The sequence below is a fragment of the Babesia bovis genome, chromosome 3, assembly GCF_000165395.2.
Source record: "Babesia bovis T2Bo chromosome 3, whole genome shotgun sequence".
NCBI classification, from domain to species: Eukaryota; Apicomplexa; class Aconoidasida; order Piroplasmida; family Babesiidae; genus Babesia; species Babesia bovis.
The window spans coordinates 1,455,864-1,480,455 of record NC_010575.1 but is presented as its reverse complement, the minus strand read 5'-3'; the positions used below and the strand labels follow the sequence as shown (position 1 = coordinate 1,480,455).

Sequence of the window (24,592 nt, the reverse complement as noted above, 5' to 3'; positions counted from 1 at the left end):
ACATCGCTATTTATTTAGCGTGTTAATCAATGCGATTCCAGCATCTTTTAATGCTGTGGATCAGACTGCTGCCAAGTTGTATATTTTTGCTATTGCAATGAGTATAGCTTCATATATTCCAAATGTAATGCCTCCGCTAACTAATGACTTTATAAGTTGCATCTGGAACCCGGCGTATAAGCCGCTTAGTCGTTTGTGTTTTAGGGTCCAGAAGAATATTTCATGCAATTTGCGATGTGTGAGTTCCGTTGCGAAGCATATTTGCATGGTTCTGCTAACATAGAAAGGGTAGCAGAGCGTAGTGGGTATTATTTTTGATAGCATACCATTCATCATTGGTTTGATGCTTTTGAATTTATGCAGTATGGGATATTGCTCCCAATCCGATTCCGATAATGTTTCGTATAGGCATATCACCATTCCGTAATAAATAACACCTATTCCATTCACTTCCCAACCTTTATAGAGCCCTTTTATGCCCTGATCTCGGGTAGTTACGAATAGATAATGCATTGTGCCTCGGTACTGAGGCCATCCATCTAATTTAGTTTTACTTGTTTGCAGTTCGATGTTTAATTTAGCATTCCATGCAGGGTGCAAAATTACAGTAGTAACAAGGCTGCTAAGTGATCCTAGGATCAGTTTATTTCCCATTTTACTGTCAAATTCGACAACCTTCCTTTGGGTTAGCTCATCGTATGTAAATCGGAATATGAACCATCCTGCTGCTGATATTACCATGGAACATCCTCCTCCTCTATATAAACTAAAGAAGCCATCTCTCATGCTAACCTTGTAGAGCGCCTTTAGTTTACTCCTAGCGTCCTTTGGTACGCCATGGCAATATATATTGAGTGACTGTAGTCTTGTTCTTAGGGAAGCTATTGGTTGTGTAATCAGCGTACACATAGCACCTGCTAGTGCGTTAGATAGCGCAGTAACGGTGGCATGTGATTTAAGGTAGTCAACTGTAATATGTCCTTTGGTTGGAGTCAATGGGCACACTGTGCCTTCATCATTTGGCATCTTTCAGTATTGGTAAAATTAAACTTTTAGCATACAGATTGTGTTTCTATATGGCGTATGTGTAACATTTACCCTCTAATATGGCAGAGAGTATCCATAGGTCACCAAGACATTGGGTTATATTTTCCATATTTTTTGATATTCTTCAAAATGTCGAAGCGAGCTCAGCTGTTAGAGAATGAAGCTCTTGTGCGTGGTTGGTGGCAGGAAGGCCGTGTGTATGACGCCGCTGTTCCATCAAACCGTTCCGTTGACAAGTACTTCTGCACATTTCCATATCCTTATATGAATGGTCGACTACACATCGGTCACGCATTTAGTATGTCTAAGGCGGAGTTTCAAGCCCGTTTTCAGCGTACTCAGGGTAAAGCAGTTTTATGGCCCTTTGGGCTTCATTGTACAGGTATGCCTATTATGGCATGTGCAGACAAGATCAAGAATGAATTGAAGGAGGTAGTATTGATATCTAGGTTCACATTATTTTCAGATGAAATCACCTGATCTCGCTGCTACTGTTCCAGAAGCAGTGAGTACCGTAGTTCCCGGTAAAGAGGAGACTGACTGTACCAAGTTCGCGTCTAAGAAGACAAAATTGCTTGCTAAAACAGATGTAAAGGTTTGTTTATAATGTCACTTATCATAATGAACAGATGACCCAAATGGATATAATGCGCCACATGGGCATCGATGATTCCGAGATTCCTAAATTTGCTGATCCCCAATACTGGCTGACTTACTTTTCACCACTTGCTATACAAGATCTAAAATCATTTGGCACTTCCGTAGACTGGCGTCGTAGTTTCATTACTACCGATCGCAATCCATATTACAACGCCTTTGTTGAATGGCAATTCACTCGTATGAAGGAATTGGGTACTTTACATTTTGGATGCCGTCCGTCTATATTCAGTCGTTCGGTGATGCAACCCTGTGCTGATCACGACCGTGCTGAGGGTGAGGGTGCCACCGCTCAGGAGTACACTGTGATTAAAATGCGCTTGGAACACGGTGTAGACATTTTCGACCAACTCGATGAGCGTTACAAAGGATTTAGGGACGTGTTATCTAGTAAGCAGGTTTTCCTTTTGGCTGCTACTCTACGCCCAGAGACTATGTACGGCCAGACCAACTGTTTCGTTCTTCCAGAGGGCACCTACGAAATAGTCCTTGGTTACAGCACACCAAAGCTTAATTTCAACGATATGGGTGTAGTGGAAACAGTAATGGGTATTGAAGAAGCTGTTAAATCATGCGATTGCTTGTATATAGCATCTGGCCGCAGCGCACTGAATATGTCTTACCAGGGATTAGTGTTACTTAGGCCAAATGATTCAGGTTTAAGTGAGGTACATTCCATTGCCCAATGTACTGGTCAATCCTTGATTGGTGCTTCATTAGGTAGCCCTCTTAGCGTCCATGAGCGCATCTATGTCTTGCCCATGCTTACTATATCTATGGAAAAGGGCACCGGTATAGTGTCATGTGTCCCCAGTGACTCTCCTGATGATTTTATTACATTATCTGAGATTCGTAAGAAAACTGCTTACTACAAGGATAAATACAATGTTGACCCAATTCACTGCAGTGTGGATATAGTACCGGTGATAGACATTCCTGGTTTAGGTACTTGTGCAGCTGAGGTTGTATGTCAGCAGGAAAAGGTAGCTTCCAGCAAGGACTCTGTGAAGTTGGAGCGCTGCAAAGAGATTCTGTATAAGCGTGGTTTTTACGAGGGTATTATGGCTGTAGGCCCTCACAAAGGACGTAAAGTCTCTGATGTCAAGGACACCATCCGTGATGAGATGGTGCGCGCTGAGAGCGCATTTATCTATTACGAGCCCACTAAACGTGTAGTTGCCAGGGCTGGTGACGTTTGCATTGTGGCATTGTGCAACCAGTGGTACACTAAATTCAGTGACCCTGCTTGGAAGGAGCGTGTGTTAGCCCATGTTAATGACCCTAACAAATTTAGCTGCTATAACGATTCAGCATTGAACCAAGTGAAGCATGTTGTATCCTGGCTTGACAACTGGGCTTGCAGCCGTTCTTACGGCCTGGGTACTGTATTACCCTGGGAGGACATTAACCAAAACAAGAACTCGCTAATCGAGAGTCTTTCCGACAGTACAATTTACATGGCCTATTATACAATTGCCCATTATCTCCAGGGTGATATATTCGGTACAACTCCTGGTTCTTTAGGCCTGGTCCCATCACAATTAACTCCTGCGGTATTTGACTATGTATTCCACATAAGCGACACGGTCCCAGACGGTCTCGACAATGCAACTGCTAAAAAACTTAAGCTGATGCGCGACGACTTCGCTTATTGGTACCCCGTAGACTTGCGTTGCTCGGGAAAAGATCTTATATTTAACCATTTAACTATGAGCCTCTTTGTTCACAATGCAATATGGAATGACGTAAAGACTATAGAGGCGATGCCAAGGTCATATTTATGTGTTGGTCATGTTCTTGTTGACTCTGAGAAAATGTCGAAATCCAAGGGTAACTTCTTGACTCTCGAGGATGCCATTGGAATGTACACTGCTGATGGCACTCGCGTTGCTCTAGCTGATGCTGGTGACGGTTTAGATGACGCTAACTTTGCCAAGGAAACTGCTGAGGCGGCTGTACTGAAGCTACATACTATACTATTGTCATGTCAATCTGACATGGAACTTGGAAACCGCGCTTGCAGTGCAGATGGCATAGGCCAATATGCCAAGAACGTATTCCTGAACGAGATTGCGGTATTAGTGGAGAAAACAAAGGAAGCATACACTGGATTTGTATACCGTGACGCTCTGAAATACTGCTTCTATGACTACATTAGTGCTCGTCGTAACTACTTGCAAATGGCTCAGGGTGATATTGATTCTAGTGCCTTACGTCTGTATCACGAAACCTTCTGCCGTATTGCAAATCCAATAGTCCCTCACATGTGTGAATACCTTTGGAGACAGGTGCTCGGTAAGCCAAATTCACTGGTCGGTGTGCTTTGGCCAACGCTGGAGCCTATCGACTGGGCATTACATCGTCAGCTGAAGCTCTTGCAAAAGAACATGGACGAATTCCGCAAGTGCAAGGACCGTTCTCAGGCGGTTACTCGTAAACACAAGGGCCCTGCTGCCGTTGAGGACTTCACTGGTGCTGTTATATACGTCGCCAAAGAATATCCCACATTACACCAAGGTGTCCTAAGGACTCTACAGGCCATGGACGTATGTAGCGGTACTATATCCGAGAAGGAAGTTATAAAGTCACTATCATCCTCAGATTTAGTGACCTCCGCATCTGGTGCTGACAAGAAGGCCATGCTGGCCTTCGCCAGCTTCCAGCTACGTGAAGTTGCAGTTCTGGGTGCAAGTGCATTATTGCTGGAATTACCATACTGTGAACTATCCTACCTACGATCTATATCGTCATATGTACAACAATCTCTAGAGGTTAAGGGTATGTTATGGGTATCAATTATATCATTGTACAGAACTTTCTATACTACCGCACTCTGAGACTCATGAAAAGGATTCTAGCAACATTAGGCATTCTGCATTTCCCGGCCGACCGTCTGTGTTCTTTTACTAGTTTTTGAACGGTGAGCAGAGCTCGAACTTATCGATATCCCATTTGGCTGCCTGTGCGCTTAGCATAACTTCGTCAATGCACGCTTTTGCTACGTTATAAGCGTATGTTACCGTTTGCAATCCCCATCTAGACAGCACCTTATTTTGATGTGTATCTGCATCTTGGTTCGTGTATGTACGTTTCCTTGTATTGGGGTTGGGTTTCAGTTGTGCTAGCACCTCTTTGAGGCTGACTGCTGACCTTTTGCACATGTCCCATATTTGCTCTAGCTGTTCTTCAAAGAAACTTTGTTCCATAGTCTCGGCCAGTATGGTCCATAGCTTATCTGCTATATTGTACGTCAGTATAGCGAGCATGGCATCCCTCGGTGTGGCTGATCTGTGTATTGTACATTCTACTGCATCCTCTGATCCCAGGGCTACTACGAAGCGTTCGCCCTTGAACACCTTGAGGTACTCCGTGAGAGCAGCTGGCGATACTGACATGTCTGCCAATGAGTATTTAACCGCTCCGTGTTTAAGGTATCCATCTCTCCAGGGGAATAACAAAGTTTCACGTGCTGCCACTTGTTCTGGTGTTAGGAACATTATACCTATACCTTTTTGTACCAGGTTAAGTGGTTCATTAGGATAGCGTTCATTTGTCTCCACACCATGTGGTCCCGGTTTCCTGCCTCTCTTTAGCTTCTTGCAAAGATGTACTGATGTGAACCTGTTAAGGATACGGTTGGCAGTATCGAACTCGTAGTTATATATCATCTCTGCGATAGTACCACATTCGTCGTCGTCGAAGCATGACAAATCACTTTGCGATTCCTCTGCTGAATCCGTGCCATCTGAAGTCTCCACTGCAACATCATATCGTGACCTTTGACTCAATGACTGCAGCCTCATCTTGTGGTATTTAAGGTAGCTATCCAACCTCCTTAATAGGACGCTTGCAAAGTTTTCAAGTAAAACGAAGCACCGCTGAGGGTTAAGTGTACGGAAACAAACGCTCTTTGCGCACATGTAAGTTGCGATGTTAGATGTCAAGCACATACCGGTGAACAAAACGGTTTGCATGGAGGCTGCCATGTTGGCCGTCAGAGCACCCAGTGATGTTCCTGCAGCCATGCCTAAAAAATCACAAATTGGACTCTGCGTTTCCAACTTTGCAGTTATTTCACCGACGTTAGTTGCTGCATTCTTTACGCAAAATGTACTGTGGAACGTGGCTTGTGAAGCCACCATGGTAACTGCGCCTACATGCTTTATTACGTTGACCAAGACAGTCAGTACCACTTTGGGCTCCAGTTGCATCATGTTACCAATGAAGCAAGCAACTCCGGCCGCGCTGCATAGCAGCCCTCCTAGCAACCGGAAAGCCTTTGGGTTATCATCGAAACCAGCTCCAATCTGCCCGAACCACACGAAATTGAGTATCCTGGAAAAAATATCCTTCAACACTATAGTGGTTAACGCTGAGCTGACTTTACCACTAGTAGCCCATGTCAACCAATGTGATATACCTTTGTCGGTAACAGCCACTTCGATGTCCTTAGTCTCAGTATTTACCCCTGCGGGTTTAATTTGTGAAGCCAATGCCATCGCTGCAGCCAGGGTGAACCTTTCCAACATACGCCAGTGTGCGTATCGGTAGTACTCATCACTGACGATGTTTGGATGTATTGCCTTCCTGACGAATTCACCGACATCGACCAGTGTGTCTACAACAGCTAGTTTACATGATACGTCGTGTGGGCATTCACTAGTGCGCGAAATTGTTATATCCACTGGAAAACGTTTCGTCTTAATGCCTGAATAGATTAAATATCATCTATTGTTATTTACCTCTGCTAAGTTTTGGCTGAGTCGAATATAGACAGTTTCTCAATTCAGTACATACGAAGGAAGTAACTGTGTTTTTCTTGATCAAAGGCAGTTTCCATTCATTAGATGCGATTATTTGACCATTGTTGGCAACAGGTTGTGATAAGCTGGGTGTATATCCAGAAGGATATACAGCACTGTAGTAACCATTATTGATTCGAGTTGTGATGCTTCTTTGACGACATACTGCTTGTTGTATAACACATACAACCCAAAGGTGTATCGATATGAGCCATGGGAGGATCATACGAGTGCGATAATGCCGCTTAATGCGACGGAATCTTTGGTAGTCCTGAGTTATGGCGGTGGCTTATTTTCGCATACCATCATCAGGTTTAAACCTAGTTTAGTTGACTTCTATACATAATGTGATGTATGTGCCGTGACTGTTGGTAATCCATCGGGTGAGCTACGTCGGTCGTAGGGTCTGCTAGTTAATCGCTTATAATATCCTTCCGTTGGGTATATAATTTTATTTTTTTCCACTTTGAATTTACATTGCACTAATACGTGGCTATATATAGTACTAGATTATATTTTCTAGGTTTTCGCTCTTAATACCAAAGTCTATTCACTGAAAACCAAGTACGCTTCAATCTTCATCGCGATGTGTATCGGCTACATTTTAGTTTAAGGGTGTTAGATCTTACCGGTGTGTTGAGGTGAGGTCGTACACTAACGATGTCGCCCAATCGATCGCGTTTAAATTTAGCTTTGCTGGGCGTTGGCTTTCTCGGTGTGTTAGCTACATCTTACGTGGCATACTACCTTTATAAGCGTTTCAGGAAGCGCAGTTTTATGCGTTACCTCAAGAGGATATATAACAACGACCATGAGCTCTATGACAACGATGATGACGAGTCTAGTGATGAGGATGACTTTTACGTCAGTGACAACAATTACAACCAAGCTGTAGAAGTGGTTACTCCTACGTCTTCATCAAGACGTCCACCATTTCGTAGGGAAATCGGTAGGCATGGTCCTAGACAATTTAACAACTATGATAACAACCGATCAGAGAATAACCGCAACTCCGGCCGTGGAGGTCGCGGCAGGGGTGGTCGATACCGTAATCGCGGATATTTCAATTCACGCAGTCAAAGGGGCCGCGGTCAGAGCACCCAGCAGAGTGTAAACACCGAGGATTAAGCTAGAGTTGCTGGCGGAGATTAACTAGGCCAGTCTTATCTACTTCCGCTGAATAACATGAGTAACGGACGTATGACAAGGTATTTTGAATAATCTGGAATTATAAAGCATTTTGTTCGAATGAGCAACCATTTAGCCGTGGGCAAGAAAATCCCCTTTGAGACATTGTCATCCAAAGCTGACCCATAAATACAACGGTTTAAAAATTGCATGTTGAATGGCAATTGCTCGTTGTTATTTATGTTCTCACTGACGACATGCTGTGGCATCGAAATTTAACATTAGACAACTTCGATTAATATCGCTTCTTATAGTGCATCTATTTAATATTTAATGGTGCTAAAAGTTGTGTATTACCTAGAAAATGCTAGATATTATATTCCCTAGACAGCACCGGGATCAAAGTCTATATCGATAAATCCTCTAGTGTGTCTCAGTTCCACTTCATCCAGGGGTAACACAGCGTCATTACGCAAGGGTTGCTCCATGCCTTCAGTCAGGTTCTGACGAATCATCTCCACTAGGTCTGCACGGTACGAACTAGATCCTATGTTGTAGTGTATGACTTCATCGTTCATAAATCTCGCACGGTTAAGGATGCGTTGTTCTTCTGGCATTATGACTTCCCAACCATTTTCGGTAAGTACTTCCCAGCGGTACTGATGATATGCATAATTAACTTCATCTTCGGGATTTTTTACAGCTGCCGTTGGTGTGAAGTCCCACTTTATAGGCACTTTGTGCAATCTGTAGGTTTGTAATTACGTACTATCAAAACAAACCCAATTGATTCGTCCGGCTTCATGAAAGGCAAGTTAGGTTCCGAGTTCTCCGAGACTATCATTGACGGCAGTTGATCGATAGGGTGTACGTAATTTAATTTAGTCATATCCTTCGGTATCATTTCATTACCAAGCTCCTTCTCGTGAGCCAGCTTTTTGTTAAACGTTTGCACAGGATCAGGATCACTATGCAGCCGATCAATCCATTCGTTCGTTTTATTGCCTTCGCTGCTGAATTTGGTCGTCAATTCTACATAGCCCATAACCTGTATAGCTAATGTTAGGTCCGGGACACTACTTACCATATGTACATTCTTTACTTCAGCATATATAATAGTGGCGTCCCCAAGTTTGTGCTTCTGGTAATCTTCTGGGCTCATGTCCATGACTGACAGGGTGCCTATGGTTTTCCCCAAGTCTAACCATACAGCATCCTTGCCGTACATACACCGTTTAGCCCGTATTCTATCACCAGGCTTTATATGGCCTAATGGCAGCCTTTTTATAGCCTCAGTGTTTGACACCAGTGGAACTCCGGCACATACTGCCCAGTCCGATATGAACACTGGCAGGACTTTCCCAATAATATCTAACCTTATTAACTGGGTATCGCTCAGATATTGGTTATCCAATTGATCCAATGGAATGAATGCAATGTTCTCCAGGCCACCAGGATTCTCCGGGCATTTATAGTTCTTAATGTCAACAACATCGTCACCCTGGTACTGCACCAAGACACCTTGGCTGTACCTTTGCAAGGCCCGTACTTTAAATATTTCGTTTTCGAAATGCTTCCTGTATATATCACGCTTACTATACATTTCCTGTAAGCGCCGCGTCGATAGACGTATATCATTTCCCAACTTGTTTACGATTTCAAAATACAGCTCGTCACCTTTTTGGAACACCTTTGTGAATCCACCAGATGGCACCTCTCTAGGACTCCTGAAGAAATCACTCAAGTACATGACTGCCAGTTTTGAAGTATGTATATCCACCAACAGCCGCTTAGGTCTTACATCCTCTATAACGCCCTTGACCAACTGTCCCACCCTCACGCCACAACCCTTCCTGCCGAAGCATTCCATGTTGAAGTCCTCGAAAGCCTTTTCGAACTTATCAAATGATATCATGTCACGGAAGTAATATCCTAGCGGCAGGGGCAAGTCAATCCCATCAATGGTTTCGTCATTGATTTTATTTGGTGCATCGGTAGTTTCCTCATTTTCTGTAACAATATTGATCCAACGGACAATATCTTACCAGATTCAGCACCTTGGCTATGTTTCTTTATGTATGATTCCAAAACGTCTACATGGCCCGCCATGTCATTTTCAAGTATTAACTGGCGATCGAACTTAGTGCCTAACAGTTTGGGTGACTTCATGTGCTCCACTGTGCCCCTGGTCAATTCGGCAACATCAGCATCTGGCTCAACAGCCTTAACCTGGTGCAGTATCTCCACTATAGTATCTTGAATCATATCATCTTTTCGGTGCCAGCACTCTTCCCATAACCAGTATGGTATGTTTGGCTGTCCTGTAATACGGCTTTTGTGTATCACTTTCCTCCGATGGTGTCTGTAGACATTGGTATAGCCATATTAATGACCTACAAGAACTTAATGTACTCCAAACGCTTCTTCTCTTCATTACGTAAAACGCGTTCTCGAATCAAACGGTTCATTATCATCTGATTGCATGATTTCAAAGCGTCTGCCTTCATGTTTAAAAGTTGCTCCCTCGCATTCATTTTCTTGAATGATTTAAATTGGTCCATCAGGGTGTACTTCATGAGCAGTTCTAGTAAAACTGGAGGAATGTTTTCAGACCACCTTGTCTTGAGCACTTTGTTGCCAATGGCAACTCGCAGCCCACCGGGTTGACGTATACTAGACCTGGTTAATGATAGATCACCTTGGCCAACTGTCTCGAAGTATTGCATTATATCATCTAAATCACCACCACCAGGAAGTAGCATGCCATAACGCTGCTCTAGCTTCTCCAGGTGAGTGTACCACATATTGTCGTAGTCAATCAGTTCCCTTTCACTTAGGCCTTCCCTACCTTTTAGGTATTCACGGTTCCACTCATTGAGCCAATAAGGAGATCCGTCTTCATTGACCAGGAACGAGCGTCTAAACATCGGGTCGTCTACCTCTTCGCCTTCCGGTGCAGGCTCTTGTAACAAAGGTTTTAAATTGGCATCGTTGTATTCCTTCAAGGTTGCAAGCATTATTTGGCATATACGGTCGCTTCCTTTATAACTTTTCCGAATCTCGAGTGCTTTTTTAAGATGTTCATCATCTGTATATTTTATATTACTAGACCATGTTCCTACCCGCGTCTAATTCATCAGTCGTCAAGACTCCATCTTCATTAAGCATTTCAAACGATGGCCTTGTTGCAACCCCCTGACCATAGAGATATAGATTATTGTCCTCTGGACTACGTCGGAATATCGGATGGAACACCTCACTGCGTGAATTAGTGCGACTTTCATATTCATCTCGGTACATGTAGTAGTCCTTTAGCATAGAGTGAGGTATACCGCGCTTCCGCATTTCAAGGAACTCTTCGTCCACCGGGCCTCGTGAAAGCGCTATTGGTGTTCTATGAGGTAGATTAGGCACACCGCCAAAATCCTCCGTTATCCATGGAGGACTTTCTGGGCGCATTTGAAAGTATTCTTGACCCATTCTTCCAGCTTTCCGTTTCTCACTTCTGTTATAAAACTTCCGCCCACGAAACAAGCCACCAAATAGGCCAGAGCCTGATGGATAGCCATTGTCGTTATCTTCTAGGTATAGTTCCTGGATTCTTTGACGTGTTGACTTTGCGTTGTTTTTCTGTGATATGCACGAGATATATCCGGGAAGTACTGAATTATTATGGGATACTACATGACGAAGAGACAGAGCTTCAACATATCGAACTGTTGGATGGATATGATTAATGAACCATGCGATAAGCAATAACACTATTGTACAAACTTGATAACTAGGGTATCCTAAAGCAGCGCGGTATAACATCGTGATGCCCGGCAAGACCTATGTCGCTTACCGGCATCATTCTCCAGCAAGCTTTCAAAGTACCTAGTTCCATACACATGACATTACATAGTATCTATGAGTACAACAAGGAAGTCATAATACTTCATTTTTAGTAATTACGGTTTTCAGTATAACGATCCTGTGTTGTCTAGTTGTTGAGTACTGATAAACACAAGGTCAATAGCGTGATTCATTATGTGCGATAGCTAATATCTACATTATATGCATAAATAAGATAGTAAGAGTGATATAGTAGTATGTTATTAGTGGCATAGGGTAGAAGCTCGATACCATAGTACACAACACAGTGTGTCATTACACATTATGGTAACTATGTATTATTAGGGCAAAGAAACTTTTTTACTACTAATAGGACATACGTTTATACATGCTGGATTATTCTCGGCTGCAAATGCTTTCATTATTCTATATATGAAATAGATGTTCTCCTTTGTAGCTCTATTTCGTCTAATTTGGCATTATAATATTATATAGGAGTATAAGTACATTGTTGTTAACAAGCGAATGTTCATTTACAAATCATATCTGTTCGTGTTTTATAGTATATCTTGCCAGTCATATAAATATCAAATATAAAAGTCTATGAAAATAAATCTATTGCATATATTGTACCCTTTGTGTAGTATTATTTTAACGGTTCGCGTTTACATTGTATCTATCGTTGAACAAGTCGTAGATCGTAAAACACCAAAAACAATAATCCCGTAACATAGTGTTCTTTGGTATATAAGAGTGTAACCCAACGATGATGGACCAACGTTTATCACCCTCTCATGAGGCCATCTAGGCCGTTAAAAGCGGGATGTAAGGCATGTTCCGCTGTGTCAAATGCTTGTCCATGCCTCCGGTTGCAGCTTATTTTGCACTGATCAATGTTTACTTTTCAATCTAAAACATACCATAAGCCTATGCATTGGCCTCATGAATTTTGCCTTGTGGTTTACCAAACACTTCTCAATGCATTGTTGCCGAAGGCGCAGGTCAGTAATACCGAATGAGCTACCAACAAATAAAGCAAACCAGCCAACAAGTGCGCTAAAGAGGTACATCTTGTTAAATGTAATATACGTGGTTTGTATATCTCAAAAATAATCAATAAGTGACTGGATACCTAATGATCTTATTTTGATTTCAGAAATTCCTTTCAGAAAATTCCTGTGATCCACAGTATTTGTTAAATGTCTTTACTGATGACTTAGTCGAGCAATTTAATATATTTGTGTAGCAATGACTACCATAAAACAACAAAAAAGACATCTTACTGAAATTTGCCGATAAAAGTTCACTTCCAATGAAGGTTGACATTATATTATCTAAAGTTTGAATAAGCAACACTAGATCATAAGCAGTGTTGTTATTAGATGATATTAGAGATATATTATACACTTATCATAATATATGTCTTATATTTGTAATACAGGATATACGACATTACAAATATGCTATTAACCCATTGTTTATAACACTTTGATAAACTTTGTAATACAGCTGAAATAAGCCGTTTTATACTGATTTACTCACTAAGTTGATATAACATATGTTGAACATTAGATATAAAGTAGCCATTGTAACCATGCCTATTAGCATATACATTAATTTTATGAAACGTTTTCGATATTATGATAGATTAAAAATAATTATTACTGTTTACAGCTTCTATTGTATTTAGACGGTGCCTACACTTGTCAATATCACTTCTTCGTAAGCAGCTTGCAGTTACCTTTGCACTGAGGTGTAATGAATTATGCTGGACTATAACGTACCATCCATCTTTTGAAAGTACCCGCCTTGTACTTTGCCTCACAGTCGTATTTGCACTGCTTGCAAACATCGTCACATATGCCTTTGAAGTATCCGAAAATATTAGCTTCGGCTCCGATGCCCATATAGGCCAAAACAGCCAATCCTAGGCAGAGTCGTTTTACACTTGCTTTAAATGCCATCTTTTATAATGATTTGTGGAATAGATGTATATTGTATAAGACTGCACTGCGTTTCCATGATGAATTGGATATTCCTTGGATCTTTTCTTTGAAAGATCTTTCAACGGATGTTTCATATACCATGATATTAGTATTTTGTGACCACTAATTATCATTTGCGTTTTTAGAGTACTAAAATAAAGAGTACATTATCCTTACCATATACTGTTTATATTTGCTCTAATCATTAGAGCGATACTTCCGTAGTCGTAGCATTGTTGTTGCATTATAGATGCTATATATCCCAGTGGAATATCCCTTGGATTAAACTTCAGATATAGAACCATCAATGCCTCATTGGTTAAATATCCTTGACATCGTTATATTTATACTAAATCAAGATGAATTTACAGAGATTGCTTTGCCCTAGATGGATAGCTGTTTTAGCTATATTGATTGGCATGAAAATGGCTGGATGCGTGGAGATAACATACAAGATGCTGGCCAAGGGTTGTGAATCTAGATGTAATAACATGTTTCCTCGTCCAATTTCTGGGCCTAACAACCCTCCGGCACCCTCAAAGATAGAGTATCTGGATTACGACGATGTGAAGAAGTTTTCAGTAAGTAATATACAGATGTCTACATACTGTTTAGTGTTTGGAGGCGTGCCGTATGGCAGTCACGGCATACCCTAAAAGCGATGACGAGATTCGCCGATACGATATCATCAATAAAAGCAAGTCTGACTAAATAAAATCACATAGATAACTAATAACAAAAATGTTATGATCTTTAGAAGTTAGTTGTTTTTGCAGTAGCTTTTGCCACTTCATGCTAGAGAAAATCTCGTAAATGACGTGTTTGGCCACCGGATAACCGCTGGTGATGCTAGAGACGACGACGGCAGTGCATTAGTTGGGATGTCTACTGATTGTAGTGTGGTGCATCGTAAAAGCTGATTTCGTTCATGTTGTTGATAGCAGCGCTGTTTACTAGGGTAACGTTTGACGGCAATACCGTGGTGCCCATAGGGCTTCCTACGTCCCCTAGAGTGTTAGACCCCGACGAGTTTAAAATGACCGCTCCTGAAGTCGTGGTATGCAATTTAGCGTTCACAATTCCTGGGTTGAGCGTGGTTTGTACATGATGCTGTTGCATATCAGGTCCCCATTTGACGTTCGCAGCCCCGTTAGCATAAGGAGCTCCGATTGGATATGATGGTGTACTGTATAGACCGTCGCTCTTACCATCTGCGTACAATCTTGCCGATGTTTTACCTAGTCCGTATATGATACCCTGGTACTTCTCATCGTCCAGTTTGTTCTCAAAGTACCTTTGCATCAATTTAAAGAAAGTTCTGCACGTTACAAGGCTATCACTTCCTGCCTGGTGTTGTGGACCTATTCGTTTTACATCCAGATGTTCAGCGATCCTCTGTAGACTACTCCTGCTCGTCAACTTGATTGAGCGTTCGTCAAGCAAGTACTTGATATCGTAAAGCGAAGGGAAGAAATCGTGTAACAAATCGAAGAAATCAGATTGATTTGTCGGTAGTGTGGTGCATGTAAGTAATTTCAGGACATATGCAAAGTCATAGCTTCCATGAAAGCTGACCCAAACTACATCTTCATTCATCACAAGACCCGAAGCTATAATCAGCTCCCCAAAGTGTGCCACGTCTATACCCTTGCGCTGGTGTTTCTCGAAATCTATTCCACTTTGTTTGAGTAGTTCAATAGAGTCATAGGCGTACATGTCGCGCTGCAGGTCAAACTTAAAGTTGAATTGCCATGTTGATACTCCACTAGGCGTCTGTCCATCAGCATCAGCAAATGTCAGACCTAGTTGTATTAGTTTCAGCAGATCTACATTGCACTTTACGGTTTGGTAATTGTAATCTTCTTGGTATGTCGTGGGTTTGGCAACGATACCTGGGAACTCCGTGTCTATGGAGACGTATGGGTATCGTTCCAGTACATCTCTTATTCTTTCGAATGCATCTTCTAAGTTATCCGACCAGACGTCAACTATCTTGAGTTCCTCATCCATGTAGCATTTCTGCAGATGCGCATTCTCAGTCAATGCAGCGCCCACCAAAAACCATCTCCCCTGTTATTCAGCTCAGCTGCGACCTTGTCTGCCACCGTTGCCAAGTTCTCCCGACAACCTCTACAGCCTGTTCCTGCTAATATAAAGTTACTGTCAAACAACTATATATGTTTACTTTGCATTGAATGTAGTTGTTGTCGTATAAAAACTTATTGGCAACCTTGACGCTCACTAACGGTCCACAGCTAAACATCCACACAGGCAGTCTTTTGGACCCACCTGCCTTTGAAAAAAGCTGTGTCTTACCGTTAAATATTTTAAATACTGCCTTTTACTGCGAGAAAAGCAGCGCACGACCTGGTCTAAGCTTTTTTACGGCATGACCATGCACATGAAATCCACTTCCACTTTCCGTCACAATTCAGACTATTGCCTACCAAATTTAGACCTCTCGTTATCACTGGTGTGGTGTGATGGACCTGTTTAATGGTCATTGCTTCGTGTAGGCATTTCTGCGCATCGTCGACTTCCGATGGGGTGGCGTCGTCGTGAGTTTAACGACGTACACTGGGTCATGGGCACAAATGTTAATTTTGCTGTGTCCCTAATGTGTTTCACGTATTTTCCTTTTTAGCCAATTTGCGGGGTTTTATAAATTTAGTGGCGCTTTAGGGCGCTATCACCGGTTTGTACAGATTTGTCCGCACATGATACCATATGATTGTATACAATCCCGCTACGCTACGATTTTTCTATATATCGCTATCGTATTATAACTTTATGGACTAATGATTTTTAAATGTATTAGTGTGTCGCACCTGTAAATCAATGTTGTAGACAGCGTTGTTGTCGTGTCCGTAGCAACACATTGATTCCGTTACCAACACACATCAATAGTCTGTAGCCATTATATTACGGTACGATAATGTAATATTTATGCACACATTTTGATGTGTGTAATATTGTTACGAACTATGTCTATCTTTGTACGACTAACATAGTATGAACGCATTCAATCGGTTGTGTTGCAGATCATTTACCGCTGCGCGAAATGATAATGCAGCAGCAATAGAGGCATTTCGTACTCTAGTATCAGAGCAATCTAGTTGCCGTCCTGTCTATCGTGGCTGGCCACCACCTGATCGCATCCCAGTAGGTAACGGTACGGTACGTTCGCTATTGATCTTGATCTATATCTACAGTTGGAGCCCTTAGGCCGTTCAATTTTTATAATGCGCCGTGATCTGAAAGATGGTTTGCGTTCCGAACCTACACTAGTTCTTTGTTGCGGCACTAAGCCCATGCTAATGTTAAGACGCAGTGAGTTCGAGGCACTGGTGCAACGCCTTCCTTGGATAAAGGATCAGTTACGCGAGTTTTACAAACTTATTTAGTACTGTCTGTTAGCTTTCACCGAATCTGCCGTCAAAACCGCAGAACGATGTGAGTAGGAAGACGGGGAAGTATGCCTTCTTCTCGATCTTGGAACACCAATTCCATGCTGATGTGAGTCGCCCGTCAATGCAACTACCAGCATCGTTGAAGTTGTCAGCTCCACTTCCATCGAAGGCATGTCTGAAGAAGTCTGTAAGTATCAGCATTTTGAGGTGCTTGGGCCCTCCGAACTGTGTATCAATATAAGTCTTCATCGCATCTGTTGATTTGTACAATTCTGGTATTTTCTCGATACACGAAACAATGGGCGATAGAATGCGCGGTATTTGGGTGTATTTGTCGATGAACATGAACGAGTTTGGGACATTGTGGTCACCTAGGTGTACCATATTCGATCCCACCCAGGTACCCACTTTCTGCTGCACTCTGTAGAGTATCTTACGCATTCCACTGACAACGTGGTGGCCATCTTGCACCCGATTCAACCCCTGACCGGTGTTCCTCAGCCTGTATGGGTTATCCGGGTCCAACAAATCTGCCTCAGCATAATGCCACAAGGCAAACATATCATGAGCTATTTCCCTCCATAGAGTAAGAGATTGAAGGACGTAAGTAAACTGACGAGCGTGGCCATGGCTTAACCTCGAGCCCTCGCAGCCTGCATTAATAGAGAGGTTGTACTTAGGGTTTGAATCCTGAGGATTGTAATTGTCCTTCAGGTATGCGATCATGATGTCACAGGGGCGGCGGAACGCCCTCAAGTGGGAGTTATGGTCTGACAGTGAGTATATACACGTTTGCACCTCGTCAGGGGTCATCTCGACATCATCTGACACCTCCTGTGTACTAGAGAATGGCCTTGTCAAGAACGAAAATTCTATGCCCATAATGCCTTTCTTACGCGCATACTTGTTGGTCAAGTATTTCACAGCTTCCTCTTTAGTCGATATTTCACGCTGTACCTCATACCGAGATTTACCTTCAGGTGTGATCTCCATAGTAGCGTACTTAAGCTTCGGGTCTTGGAGCAACTCCAAACCCCGCCTCTTACTTGACAATAGTGTAAAAACAGTCTTTACGGGAGCAACACAGTCAAAGTTCAATAGTTCCTGTATTTCCGGCTTCCTGGAGTCCATTAAAAAGTATATCAGCTTTCCGTAGGAGTTCCTAATTTTATCAGGGTTTAATATTTTATACCGCCTTCCGATCTCGAACACGCTCCTGAAGAACTCAGCGTTGGCATCGTATTCCCTGTCTTTAACCAATCGCTGCCCATCATCGTAGTTATGTGCCACCGCTAAACCACTAAGGATAGCGCACACCTCTTTTATCTCGCGTACAATCTTGCGAGCCTTGTTGCCCTCGTGCAGAATGTCAATTTTATCAGTATACTCGCTAACGTGTAACGTGCTGTCAAGCAGTCTCATCAACTTACGCTCACCGAGAGTAAGTCTCAGAGGAGCGTATTTAGCGATGTGTAGGAAATAATCTGATGTTGATTGCGATTCACCGTCTACCGACATGTCAGCTTCGTCGTTGGTAGCAGCTGAGGTTTCCGGTCCTAGAAGGTTGATGCCCGTAAGGGCTTCTTGCTCAGATTCGCTAGCGACGTGCTGCGCATTAAATGCTATATACTGCCAGCACGACTCACCTGTTTCTCGAGAACATGAGGCACTGTATCCTTGATAACTTGTTCGACATTGACATGTGCGCCCAGCGCCATAACCACTGCGTTAATTGATCAGCTAACAAAGCACACCCACCCTGAGCTAGATCAACACGATCCAGCTTAGCTAATACCGCTACCACTTCGCTTTCTAAGGCATTTGAACTATTGGCCAGCGTATCCTCTTCAGGTGTTAAATTATCTCCATCAAGGAGAGTTGAAAGCTTATTCGGTGTCGACATCCTTCGAACTACATAGGCACATCAATATTTCTGTTGTAATAGCGGTTACTAGAGCCTTTTGTACGAAATATGGCATTTGATCGTGGTTAAGCGGCTTATAAGTATACATAAAAAATTGTAAAACTTCCTGGGCTATGTTTATAGCAGAGGGTTAATATATATTGTTATACCAAATACGCGTATATCGCGATACATTAAAGAAGTTACAGTGTTACTTTTTTATATCTATTTTGATTTCAGTTTACTGTATCTCGTCCCCACAGCCTAGGGGATATTATGTCTATTTCATCCTTTTATATGTGCTAAACATGCTTAGATTTATTACACATATGTATTTTATACGGTATAGTAACAATGTTGAAGTTTTCGATTGGTTTTGTGATCATAAGTTTTAGTCACACATCTGTCTACTGATGCTACTACGATTGCTTAATGGACGACGCAAGCGATACTGGTGGCTCACTTTGGCCTTCCAGTAGCACGCACATCGAAAGATGGGTGCTGCCTTCCTTATCGCATTTAAACAGTTTACGAGAAAATGGATTTAACCGTGCTCTAGAACGGATTCGTTGTATGTTTACCTGGTTAACGCATATAAATCTAAATACTAGCCACCAAGAATGATGTGAAACTACCAACGTTTGAAGAAGAGCTGTGGTTACTTCGTTTTTACACAATTCAGTTATCGCGATTTATTGCTGCTAACCATATGAAGGACTGCGTGAAGGTAATAAAGAGATTGAGGGGATCATTACCTACAGGAAACGGCTCTGGCATATTTTAATCGTTTCTATCTACGCCGATCTATGCTTGAGCATGATCCTCGTGTTATAATGTAGATTATGTACATCATTGTTTATGCTGTCCAGGTTTTCATGCGTAACATTGGCCATAAAGTTGGAGGACGTGTGGCGCAATTATTATATAGACAAGCTGCTGGGTGCTGTCGACGGGCTTAACGTCTTGCGTTAGTACAACCGTGTTTTCACTGTATAGTGTAGGTGTATTCGAGCAGGAGTCCACTGTATGTGATGCCCTGGACTTCAACTTTTTGATAATTCACACATCTGATACCATGCACGTGCTACGGATGCGGTGTATTGAGGTAGAGTCGTTTCGTGGTTTCTAACTGGTGTCAGTACATCAAGGAGACTTTAGGCATTGACGATATTATTATGGGCGAGCATTTAGGGATCCTTCTTTCGGTTTGCACTGCCGCTGAGAAGGATTGTGTAGTCATGCACGAAGTTCCAGAGTAGGATAGAATGTGTGCTGTTTTATGCTACGTAGGCTCATTTTTGTTTATACTCCTACTCAACTAGCAGTGGGTGCCTTTTCACGTCATTGCAAAGCTAAGCTTGGCAGTTTGATTTCTTTTGATGGGTAAATTACGTCGTATGGACGACTATCTTGCATAGGTTCCTCCTCAAGAAGCTACTTAAGGACGACCGATCCAAGCTAACATTGCTTACTGATACCATTAATCGCATCGTGGTAATTTAGTATTACTATGGTTCCATAGCATTCAGGAATGCTACGATAAGCACTTTGCTTCGCGTTCAGCACTCGAAAATGAGCAGCAGAAGGCTGGTATGTGTTATGTGTGTGTAGCATTATTATTTCCTATACCTCCTTACACTGTTATTTAGGTGAGATTCTTGACATGTATCTTGCCATATATAGCGACACTAAATAAAACTTTTCCTTTATCGCTAATATCATTGCATTCTACATGTATAATGACTACTTGTACTGACTCCGGCGATGTGCCGGCATACACCTTACAGCCGCTTCTACAGCATCGAAGCGCTCCTATTGAGTGGAAGCAGTTCCAGCTGTTTCTGTCATGGTATGTCCATGTCAAGGACTAGATACGATATAGGTTAATGAGCAATGCCGCACGGACTAAATGCCCATTGAACTTACGGCAGGGAAGGCCACGATCACATCATAACGTGTTAGTGGCGGTGCCATACCTCGATGCCGATTACTTAATGGACGACCTGGATGCACTATCAATTATATTCCGTGGTACTCAGGGAAGTAATTTGAATCGTCTGTAGGTATAACATATATGTTGTTAATAAATGCAGCTGCAATCCACGCATAAGTGACGACAGTGTATCATGTAACATTATAAAAGTGAGTTTCCACTAGACTGTTACACATTTCACAGAGATTGTTACTTATGGAAAAAATAAATACCGATTCTGTTCCTCGATCCATAAGAGCATTCACCTTGGGTCGTGCCGAGTTACGGCATACGGAAGGCTGGGATTTTATTTTTGAAAACGCCATTATTACACCTTCAGATAGTAGTACCGCCGTATCTAATATAGTCACAGAAAGTGTAACTGAGGAGCAGTTTTTTGCCATATTGATGGCTAACGTAACTCGATCACGTCGTATTTGTAAAAATAGGGATGAACTTACAGAGGATATAGAACACTATATAGCTTCAGAATTCACTTCAATTCTAGATTCCACTTGTAAAGATGACGATTATACACAGAGTAACGATATAGAAAAGGCTGAAAACAGTAGCAACACGCAAGAAGCTACTGGTTCTCATAATATACCAAGCCACTTTGACAAAGAGTTAATCCGTAAGTATGCAGCTACCGCCTATAAACTAAAAGATGATTGTGACTTTGGCAGGACTTTCGCAATTGATTGCGAAATGGTTACGGCTGGCGGGGTGACTGCACTGGCAAGGATTACCATAGTCGACAGCTTGCTCAATACGGTGTTTGATGCTTTGGTTAAACCAGAAGGTGATATCCAGGACTACCGAACCCCTTATTCCGGCATAACTGCAGAATCCCTTGAGGACGTGACAATACGACTTTCGGATATCCAGGAATGTCTCAATATGCTAATTGGACCTGATACTATATTAGTGGGACACTCACTCGATAATGACCTAAAGTATGTTTTGTGTAGAGTGTTAATATTTCCTAGAGCTTGCGAAATCGCACATTTTAACGTATTGGACACTGCACTGCAGTATATCGCACCTCGCCGTCACAACAAACCATCATTAAAGTCTTTGGTAAGCACCGCCTCTATTCTGTTTATGTAATCCAGGTAAAACAACATATAGGAATAGAGCTTGTACGTGACAGTGGACATGATTCGTACGTAGATGCATCGACTACCATGTTCTTAGCCATGGAAGGTGTTATGACCCTGACACCTGGCGTACGTACCCTAGTTGATATATTGGACCCGCGTGCCTGCGGTCTAATGGAAGATGCTGAGATTCTTTCAACATCGCAGGTGCATCTATACGATCCTATGGCAAGTGATTACCAAAGTGTAAGTAATGGTGCTATAATACATAATCAGTAGATATTACCACCATCGATTATACTGGAGCCTACAGACAGCGACGCTGCCAGTGTGAATGCTTTCAGCGCGTTTTTACGCGATAAGGATGCAGCTGAACCGTCTAATCACATAATAGTCTTACGTGACTTCCAGAAACTATGTTACCGCAAGGTCTTCGAGGGTCCCAGTAGGTCATGTTACTTATTCGTCACAAACTACAGAAAATGAGGAATCATGCTGTTTAATCAAGAGGGTTAACCCAAAGGCCGTTTGCTCATATCTGAAGCAATTGGGATCAACACTCGAAAGCCTGGCATCGATGCTTGATCATGAAGATATCATGCTTGTATCCAACCTTAGTGGTGACTGCTGCAAAGTCGACATTCTATCCATAGCAATGTATCCAGCCAACTTCCGACGTATGAAGCGCCTTAAACGCATGCTGTGTCGAATGTACGCAATTGGCCACGGACTACCGGTACCAAGTTCCGTCTCCTCGGATGAAGATATACCCGAAGAGGTCACTAATCTGTACCGTAGATCCCAGGGTATTATGTTAGAAACATTACGCAGTGACCATGAAACCGCAGTTCGTGACCGTGGAAACAGCTGGGTAGCAATGCTCTCCAAGCAGGTATCAAACAAACGTGGTCACGGTCAATAGTAACTACCAATAATCAATCTCTGTTGCTATTTAGTTAGTTTTACTATTTATGTGTAATACATGGCGTGGACTACGTTTAATGCATTGAGGCTATCATGCGGCGCCCTTAAGGAAGCGTTTCGCTCTACAGTGGTCTGCCACCTGCATCAGTTCCTCTACCCGATGTAGATCCTGTTTGGTGTAACGTGAACTGGCGTAATCGTGTAAAATGTCGCCTATTTTGGCACATATGTGCGATATCTGCGATGCCTTCAGGTGTTCCTCTGAATTAGTAGCATCCAGTTCTTTCTGAACCGAAGCTTCATATCGACGGAGAAAGTAACATGCCGCCTGGCTAAGGTTACGTGGAGTTATGTTGTCGCCATTCGCTATTATCTTCTCCCAAGATAATGCGAATTCGCAAACGAATTCATCTTTTGACCATGCCCGCAAGCGATTGCATGCCGCAGCAATGCGAGCCAGCTCAGCATCACTTAGACACTTGAGGTGGTCAACTATATACTCAAATGCCCATTCAACAAACGATTTCTCAGCTCGAGCGATATCACGCTTGATCCTGCGTTCATCTATAGTGTCTCCATCTAAGTCCGGTGGTGGCAGTATATCTAGCGTAAATAGGGTGTCGTCAACACCTGCTATGCTTAGATGTGGCTACCACAAAACATACCGTATATTGACGTTGGTATTGCATTCTTTAGATGATTCAACAAGTGGATGACTACTACGCGGGGTTGGCCCTTTATTGTATAAGCTGCCTGCAGTATCGAGGTCAGCTCTTTGGGCTTGTACTCTTGTGGCCCCGACTCCTGCAGCCGCGATTGAGCTAACAGCAAGACAGTTTTCAAAAGATTGCATATATTCCTGTAAGTATGCCCACCAATCTTAGATGATACTCCAGCATTCCGGCAGGCAGATATTATTTTCGACAGTGACAAGCTGCACGATGCAACATCCTGTAGACTTGATGTGCTTCCAAAGCAAGATATTGCCCTTGGCAGTTCATCCCAAAATTCACGATAGACGTGCTGCAAGGAATGCGGTTGTCTGGATATGGCATTAAGTACCACAGCGATAGCCTTCGGTGAAGCTTCAGCAAAGTCAAAATGCTCAGTAAGTTGACAAGTAAGCTCAGGTTTTACATAGTCCTGCATATGATGTATATAGGCTTTGTAGAGATACTAGAAACAAACGCTCAAAGGGCGTCAGTAAATCACATTAGACTATATTTAACATACCAATTTAGCAAATGATAGGAGCAGAGTGGCTCCCGTCTGAGGGCTTAGATGGCAGCTGGTACTAACCGCTGCGGCAGTGATTCTATCCAGTTCGTCACGTATTTTGGCTGTGACGCTCACTCCATGGCCATATCTCGCCAGCTGGGCCGCCCTGTTGCGTATGATATATGCAAGCACGCTTGGGTGAAAGTATTCGGTACAGTGCGTCTCGAAGTTAACCACAGCACTGCTGGGTGATGCACTAGGGATACGCATTGCCAACTGTCATAATCTACGGCGACAGTATGACCTACTTCTCAATGAGTTAAAAATGGAATCAAAGTGCGACAAAAGTATGCTAACACATTACCAAAAATAGACACATGCTTAGTGTCTATACGTTTTTATAAATTCGCATGTTATAATAGAATTAGCTCATGGGATCCTGCGATATCACCCGTTTTGGATTAGTGCTATACAGTGGTATATGCAAGATGCGTTGAATGTTGTTGAATGAGGATTATTGCAATCGTTAACCAACAAAAGATATCACATTGTATACTGAACTCTTATGTGTATATGTTGTACTACATTGTGTTATAGTTATACAGCGCGGGG

The 24,592-nt window shown here is 42.5% G+C and overlaps 14 protein-coding genes across 14 annotated transcripts; 6 read left to right on the top strand and 8 right to left on the bottom strand.

Annotated features, from left to right (window-relative positions):
* Positions 1-7: 7 nt before the first annotated feature.
* BBOV_III006870 (Mitochondrial carrier family protein) lies at positions 8-1,055 on the bottom strand. The gene has a single exon (XM_001611766.2). The coding sequence runs from the start codon at positions 1,024-1,026 to the stop codon at positions 61-63; it is 966 nt and encodes a 321-aa protein (XP_001611816.1). The 5' UTR covers positions 1,027-1,055; the 3' UTR covers positions 8-60.
* A 92-nt stretch (positions 1,056-1,147) lies between these two features.
* Positions 1,148-4,690, top strand: BBOV_III006860 (putative leucyl-tRNA synthetase). The gene is made up of 4 exons (XM_051766998.1): positions 1,148-1,479; positions 1,514-1,642; positions 1,677-4,482; positions 4,517-4,690. Exons 1-4 carry the CDS (start codon positions 1,177-1,179, stop codon positions 4,612-4,614), a joined length of 3,336 nt encoding a protein of 1,111 aa, XP_051623474.1. The 5' UTR covers positions 1,148-1,176; the 3' UTR covers positions 4,615-4,690.
* On the bottom strand, positions 4,571-6,823 carry BBOV_III006850 (uncharacterized protein). Its single transcript, XM_001611764.2, has 2 exons — positions 6,447-6,823; positions 4,571-6,412 (listed from the first exon to the last, which is right to left on the bottom strand). Exons 1-2 carry the CDS (start codon positions 6,730-6,732, stop codon positions 4,611-4,613), a joined length of 2,088 nt encoding a protein of 695 aa, XP_001611814.2. The 5' UTR covers positions 6,733-6,823; the 3' UTR covers positions 4,571-4,610.
* Positions 6,824-6,969: 146 nt separating this feature from the next.
* On the top strand, positions 6,970-7,910 carry BBOV_III006845 (putative integral membrane protein). Its single transcript, XM_051767912.1, has one exon. The coding sequence runs from the start codon at positions 7,167-7,169 to the stop codon at positions 7,632-7,634; it is 468 nt and encodes a 155-aa protein (XP_051623742.1). The 5' UTR covers positions 6,970-7,166; the 3' UTR covers positions 7,635-7,910.
* Positions 7,911-7,987: 77 nt separating this feature from the next.
* Positions 7,988-11,654, bottom strand: BBOV_III006840 (putative integral membrane protein). The gene is made up of 6 exons (XM_001611763.2): positions 10,757-11,654; positions 10,032-10,722; positions 9,680-9,996; positions 8,719-9,644; positions 8,417-8,682; positions 7,988-8,381 (listed from the first exon to the last, which is right to left on the bottom strand). The coding sequence occupies exons 1-6, from the start codon at positions 11,445-11,447 to the stop codon at positions 8,018-8,020; spliced, it is 3,255 nt and encodes a 1,084-aa protein (XP_001611813.2). The 5' UTR covers positions 11,448-11,654; the 3' UTR covers positions 7,988-8,017.
* A 598-nt stretch (positions 11,655-12,252) lies between these two features.
* On the bottom strand, positions 12,253-12,538 carry BBOV_III006836 (putative integral membrane protein; the record flags this gene model as incomplete). The annotated part of the gene is made up of 2 exons (XM_051767124.1): positions 12,253-12,354; positions 12,389-12,538. The coding sequence occupies 2 exons, from the start codon at positions 12,536-12,538 to the stop codon at positions 12,253-12,255; spliced, it is 252 nt and encodes an 83-aa protein (XP_051623738.1).
* Positions 12,539-13,166: 628 nt separating this feature from the next.
* Positions 13,167-13,446, bottom strand: BBOV_III006834 (putative integral membrane protein). Its single transcript, XM_051767355.1, has 2 exons — positions 13,253-13,446; positions 13,167-13,216 (listed from the first exon to the last, which is right to left on the bottom strand). The coding sequence occupies exons 1-2, from the start codon at positions 13,430-13,432 to the stop codon at positions 13,181-13,183; spliced, it is 216 nt and encodes a 71-aa protein (XP_051623785.1). The 5' UTR covers positions 13,433-13,446; the 3' UTR covers positions 13,167-13,180.
* A 352-nt stretch (positions 13,447-13,798) lies between these two features.
* On the top strand, positions 13,799-14,176 carry BBOV_III006832 (uncharacterized protein). The gene is made up of 2 exons (XM_051767914.1): positions 13,799-14,034; positions 14,069-14,176. The coding sequence occupies exons 1-2, from the start codon at positions 13,813-13,815 to the stop codon at positions 14,162-14,164; spliced, it is 318 nt and encodes a 105-aa protein (XP_051623739.1). The 5' UTR covers positions 13,799-13,812; the 3' UTR covers positions 14,165-14,176.
* Positions 14,177-14,182: 6 nt separating this feature from the next.
* On the bottom strand, positions 14,183-15,931 carry BBOV_III006830 (uncharacterized protein). Its single transcript, XM_001611762.1, has one exon. The coding sequence runs from the start codon at positions 15,461-15,463 to the stop codon at positions 14,339-14,341; it is 1,125 nt and encodes a 374-aa protein (XP_001611812.1). The 5' UTR covers positions 15,464-15,931; the 3' UTR covers positions 14,183-14,338.
* A 424-nt stretch (positions 15,932-16,355) lies between these two features.
* On the top strand, positions 16,356-16,967 carry BBOV_III006825 (uncharacterized protein). Its single transcript, XM_051767473.1, has 2 exons — positions 16,356-16,630; positions 16,666-16,967. The coding sequence occupies exons 1-2, from the start codon at positions 16,466-16,468 to the stop codon at positions 16,855-16,857; spliced, it is 357 nt and encodes a 118-aa protein (XP_051623702.1). The 5' UTR covers positions 16,356-16,465; the 3' UTR covers positions 16,858-16,967.
* BBOV_III006820 (uncharacterized protein) lies at positions 16,807-18,962 on the bottom strand. Its single transcript, XM_001611761.2, has 3 exons — positions 18,622-18,962; positions 18,510-18,586; positions 16,807-18,471 (listed from the first exon to the last, which is right to left on the bottom strand). The coding sequence occupies exons 1-3, from the start codon at positions 18,764-18,766 to the stop codon at positions 16,867-16,869; spliced, it is 1,827 nt and encodes a 608-aa protein (XP_001611811.1). The 5' UTR covers positions 18,767-18,962; the 3' UTR covers positions 16,807-16,866.
* A 135-nt stretch (positions 18,963-19,097) lies between these two features.
* BBOV_III006810 (Cyclin N-terminal domain family protein) lies at positions 19,098-20,465 on the top strand. The gene is made up of 10 exons (XM_051767248.1): positions 19,098-19,337; positions 19,378-19,493; positions 19,528-19,601; positions 19,636-19,733; positions 19,768-19,871; positions 19,906-20,021; positions 20,057-20,149; positions 20,185-20,260; positions 20,296-20,356; positions 20,416-20,465. The coding sequence occupies exons 1-10, from the start codon at positions 19,199-19,201 to the stop codon at positions 20,460-20,462; spliced, it is 924 nt and encodes a 307-aa protein (XP_051623473.1). The 5' UTR covers positions 19,098-19,198; the 3' UTR covers positions 20,463-20,465.
* Positions 20,466-20,483: 18 nt separating this feature from the next.
* Positions 20,484-22,767, top strand: BBOV_III006800 (exonuclease family protein). Its single transcript, XM_001611759.2, has 8 exons — positions 20,484-20,615; positions 20,649-20,825; positions 20,860-20,908; positions 20,943-21,694; positions 21,728-21,818; positions 21,854-22,084; positions 22,118-22,283; positions 22,318-22,767. Exons 1-8 carry the CDS (start codon positions 20,506-20,508, stop codon positions 22,758-22,760), a joined length of 2,019 nt encoding a protein of 672 aa, XP_001611809.2. The 5' UTR covers positions 20,484-20,505; the 3' UTR covers positions 22,761-22,767.
* A 63-nt stretch (positions 22,768-22,830) lies between these two features.
* BBOV_III006790 (uncharacterized protein) lies at positions 22,831-24,305 on the bottom strand. Its single transcript, XM_001611758.2, has 3 exons — positions 23,996-24,305; positions 23,428-23,905; positions 22,831-23,392 (listed from the first exon to the last, which is right to left on the bottom strand). Exons 1-3 carry the CDS (start codon positions 24,248-24,250, stop codon positions 22,854-22,856), a joined length of 1,272 nt encoding a protein of 423 aa, XP_001611808.1. The 5' UTR covers positions 24,251-24,305; the 3' UTR covers positions 22,831-22,853.
* Positions 24,306-24,592: the final 287 nt, after the last annotated feature.

What these genes read in the sequence shown, in the direction of transcription:
- BBOV_III006870 (XM_001611766.2), bottom strand. Translation starts at nt 1,026, where the DNA reads ATGCCAAATGATGAAGGCACAGTGTGCCCATTGACTCCAACCAAAGGA.
- BBOV_III006860 (XM_051766998.1), top strand. Translation starts at nt 1,177, where the DNA reads ATGTCGAAGCGAGCTCAGCTGTTAGAGAATGAAGCTCTTGTGCGTGGT. An exon ending in TTGCTAAAACAGATGTAAAG is followed by an intron (nt 1,643 to 1,676) that starts GTTTGTTTATAA and finishes CATAATGAACAG; the next exon opens with ATGACCCAAATGGATATAAT. An exon ending in ACAATCTCTAGAGGTTAAGG is followed by an intron (nt 4,483 to 4,516) that starts GTATGTTATGGG and finishes ATCATTGTACAG; the next exon opens with AACTTTCTATACTACCGCAC.
- BBOV_III006850 (XM_001611764.2), bottom strand. Translation starts at nt 6,732, where the DNA reads ATGATCCTCCCATGGCTCATATCGATACACCTTTGGGTTGTATGTGTT. An exon ending in TCAGCCAAAACTTAGCAGAG is followed by an intron (nt 6,413 to 6,446) that starts GTAAATAACAAT and finishes TAATCTATTCAG; the next exon opens with GCATTAAGACGAAACGTTTT.
- BBOV_III006845 (XM_051767912.1), top strand. Translation starts at nt 7,167, where the DNA reads ATGTCGCCCAATCGATCGCGTTTAAATTTAGCTTTGCTGGGCGTTGGC.
- BBOV_III006840 (XM_001611763.2), bottom strand. Translation starts at nt 11,447, where the DNA reads ATGTTATACCGCGCTGCTTTAGGATACCCTAGTTATCAAGTTTGTACA. An exon ending in GACTGATGAATTAGACGCGG is followed by an intron (nt 10,723 to 10,756) that starts GTAGGAACATGG and finishes TAAAATATACAG; the next exon opens with ATGATGAACATCTTAAAAAA. An exon ending in TAGCCAAGGTGCTGAATCTG is followed by an intron (nt 9,645 to 9,679) that starts GTAAGATATTGT and finishes ATATTGTTACAG; the next exon opens with AAAATGAGGAAACTACCGAT.
- BBOV_III006834 (XM_051767355.1), bottom strand. Translation starts at nt 13,432, where the DNA reads ATGGCATTTAAAGCAAGTGTAAAACGACTCTGCCTAGGATTGGCTGTT. An exon ending in GTACTTTCAAAAGATGGATG is followed by an intron (nt 13,217 to 13,252) that starts GTACGTTATAGT and finishes ATTACACCTCAG; the next exon opens with TGCAAAGGTAACTGCAAGCT.
- BBOV_III006832 (XM_051767914.1), top strand. Translation starts at nt 13,813, where the DNA reads ATGAATTTACAGAGATTGCTTTGCCCTAGATGGATAGCTGTTTTAGCT. An exon ending in ACGATGTGAAGAAGTTTTCA is followed by an intron (nt 14,035 to 14,068) that starts GTAAGTAATATA and finishes CATACTGTTTAG; the next exon opens with TGTTTGGAGGCGTGCCGTAT.
- BBOV_III006830 (XM_001611762.1), bottom strand. Translation starts at nt 15,463, where the DNA reads ATGGATGAGGAACTCAAGATAGTTGACGTCTGGTCGGATAACTTAGAA.
- BBOV_III006825 (XM_051767473.1), top strand. Translation starts at nt 16,466, where the DNA reads ATGAACGCATTCAATCGGTTGTGTTGCAGATCATTTACCGCTGCGCGA. An exon ending in TCCCAGTAGGTAACGGTACG is followed by an intron (nt 16,631 to 16,665) that starts GTACGTTCGCTA and finishes CTATATCTACAG; the next exon opens with TTGGAGCCCTTAGGCCGTTC.
- BBOV_III006820 (XM_001611761.2), bottom strand. Translation starts at nt 18,766, where the DNA reads ATGTCGACACCGAATAAGCTTTCAACTCTCCTTGATGGAGATAATTTA. An exon ending in TCGTGTTGATCTAGCTCAGG is followed by an intron (nt 18,587 to 18,621) that starts GTGGGTGTGCTT and finishes CAATTAACGCAG; the next exon opens with TGGTTATGGCGCTGGGCGCA. An exon ending in CTCATGTTCTCGAGAAACAG is followed by an intron (nt 18,472 to 18,509) that starts GTGAGTCGTGCT and finishes TTTAATGCGCAG; the next exon opens with CACGTCGCTAGCGAATCTGA.
- BBOV_III006810 (XM_051767248.1), top strand. Translation starts at nt 19,199, where the DNA reads ATGGACGACGCAAGCGATACTGGTGGCTCACTTTGGCCTTCCAGTAGC. An exon ending in ATATGAAGGACTGCGTGAAG is followed by an intron (nt 19,494 to 19,527) that starts GTAATAAAGAGA and finishes CATTACCTACAG; the next exon opens with GAAACGGCTCTGGCATATTT. An exon ending in AGTTTGATTTCTTTTGATGG is followed by an intron (nt 20,150 to 20,184) that starts GTAAATTACGTC and finishes TATCTTGCATAG; the next exon opens with GTTCCTCCTCAAGAAGCTAC.
- BBOV_III006800 (XM_001611759.2), top strand. Translation starts at nt 20,506, where the DNA reads ATGACTACTTGTACTGACTCCGGCGATGTGCCGGCATACACCTTACAG. An exon ending in TTCCAGCTGTTTCTGTCATG is followed by an intron (nt 20,616 to 20,648) that starts GTATGTCCATGT and finishes GATACGATATAG; the next exon opens with GTTAATGAGCAATGCCGCAC. An exon ending in TATCATGTAACATTATAAAA is followed by an intron (nt 20,909 to 20,942) that starts GTGAGTTTCCAC and finishes CACATTTCACAG; the next exon opens with AGATTGTTACTTATGGAAAA.
- BBOV_III006790 (XM_001611758.2), bottom strand. Translation starts at nt 24,250, where the DNA reads ATGCGTATCCCTAGTGCATCACCCAGCAGTGCTGTGGTTAACTTCGAG. An exon ending in TCCTATCATTTGCTAAATTG is followed by an intron (nt 23,906 to 23,995) that starts GTATGTTAAATA and finishes CATCATATGCAG; the next exon opens with GACTATGTAAAACCTGAGCT. An exon ending in AATACCAACGTCAATATACG is followed by an intron (nt 23,393 to 23,427) that starts GTATGTTTTGTG and finishes TAAGCATAGCAG; the next exon opens with GTGTTGACGACACCCTATTT.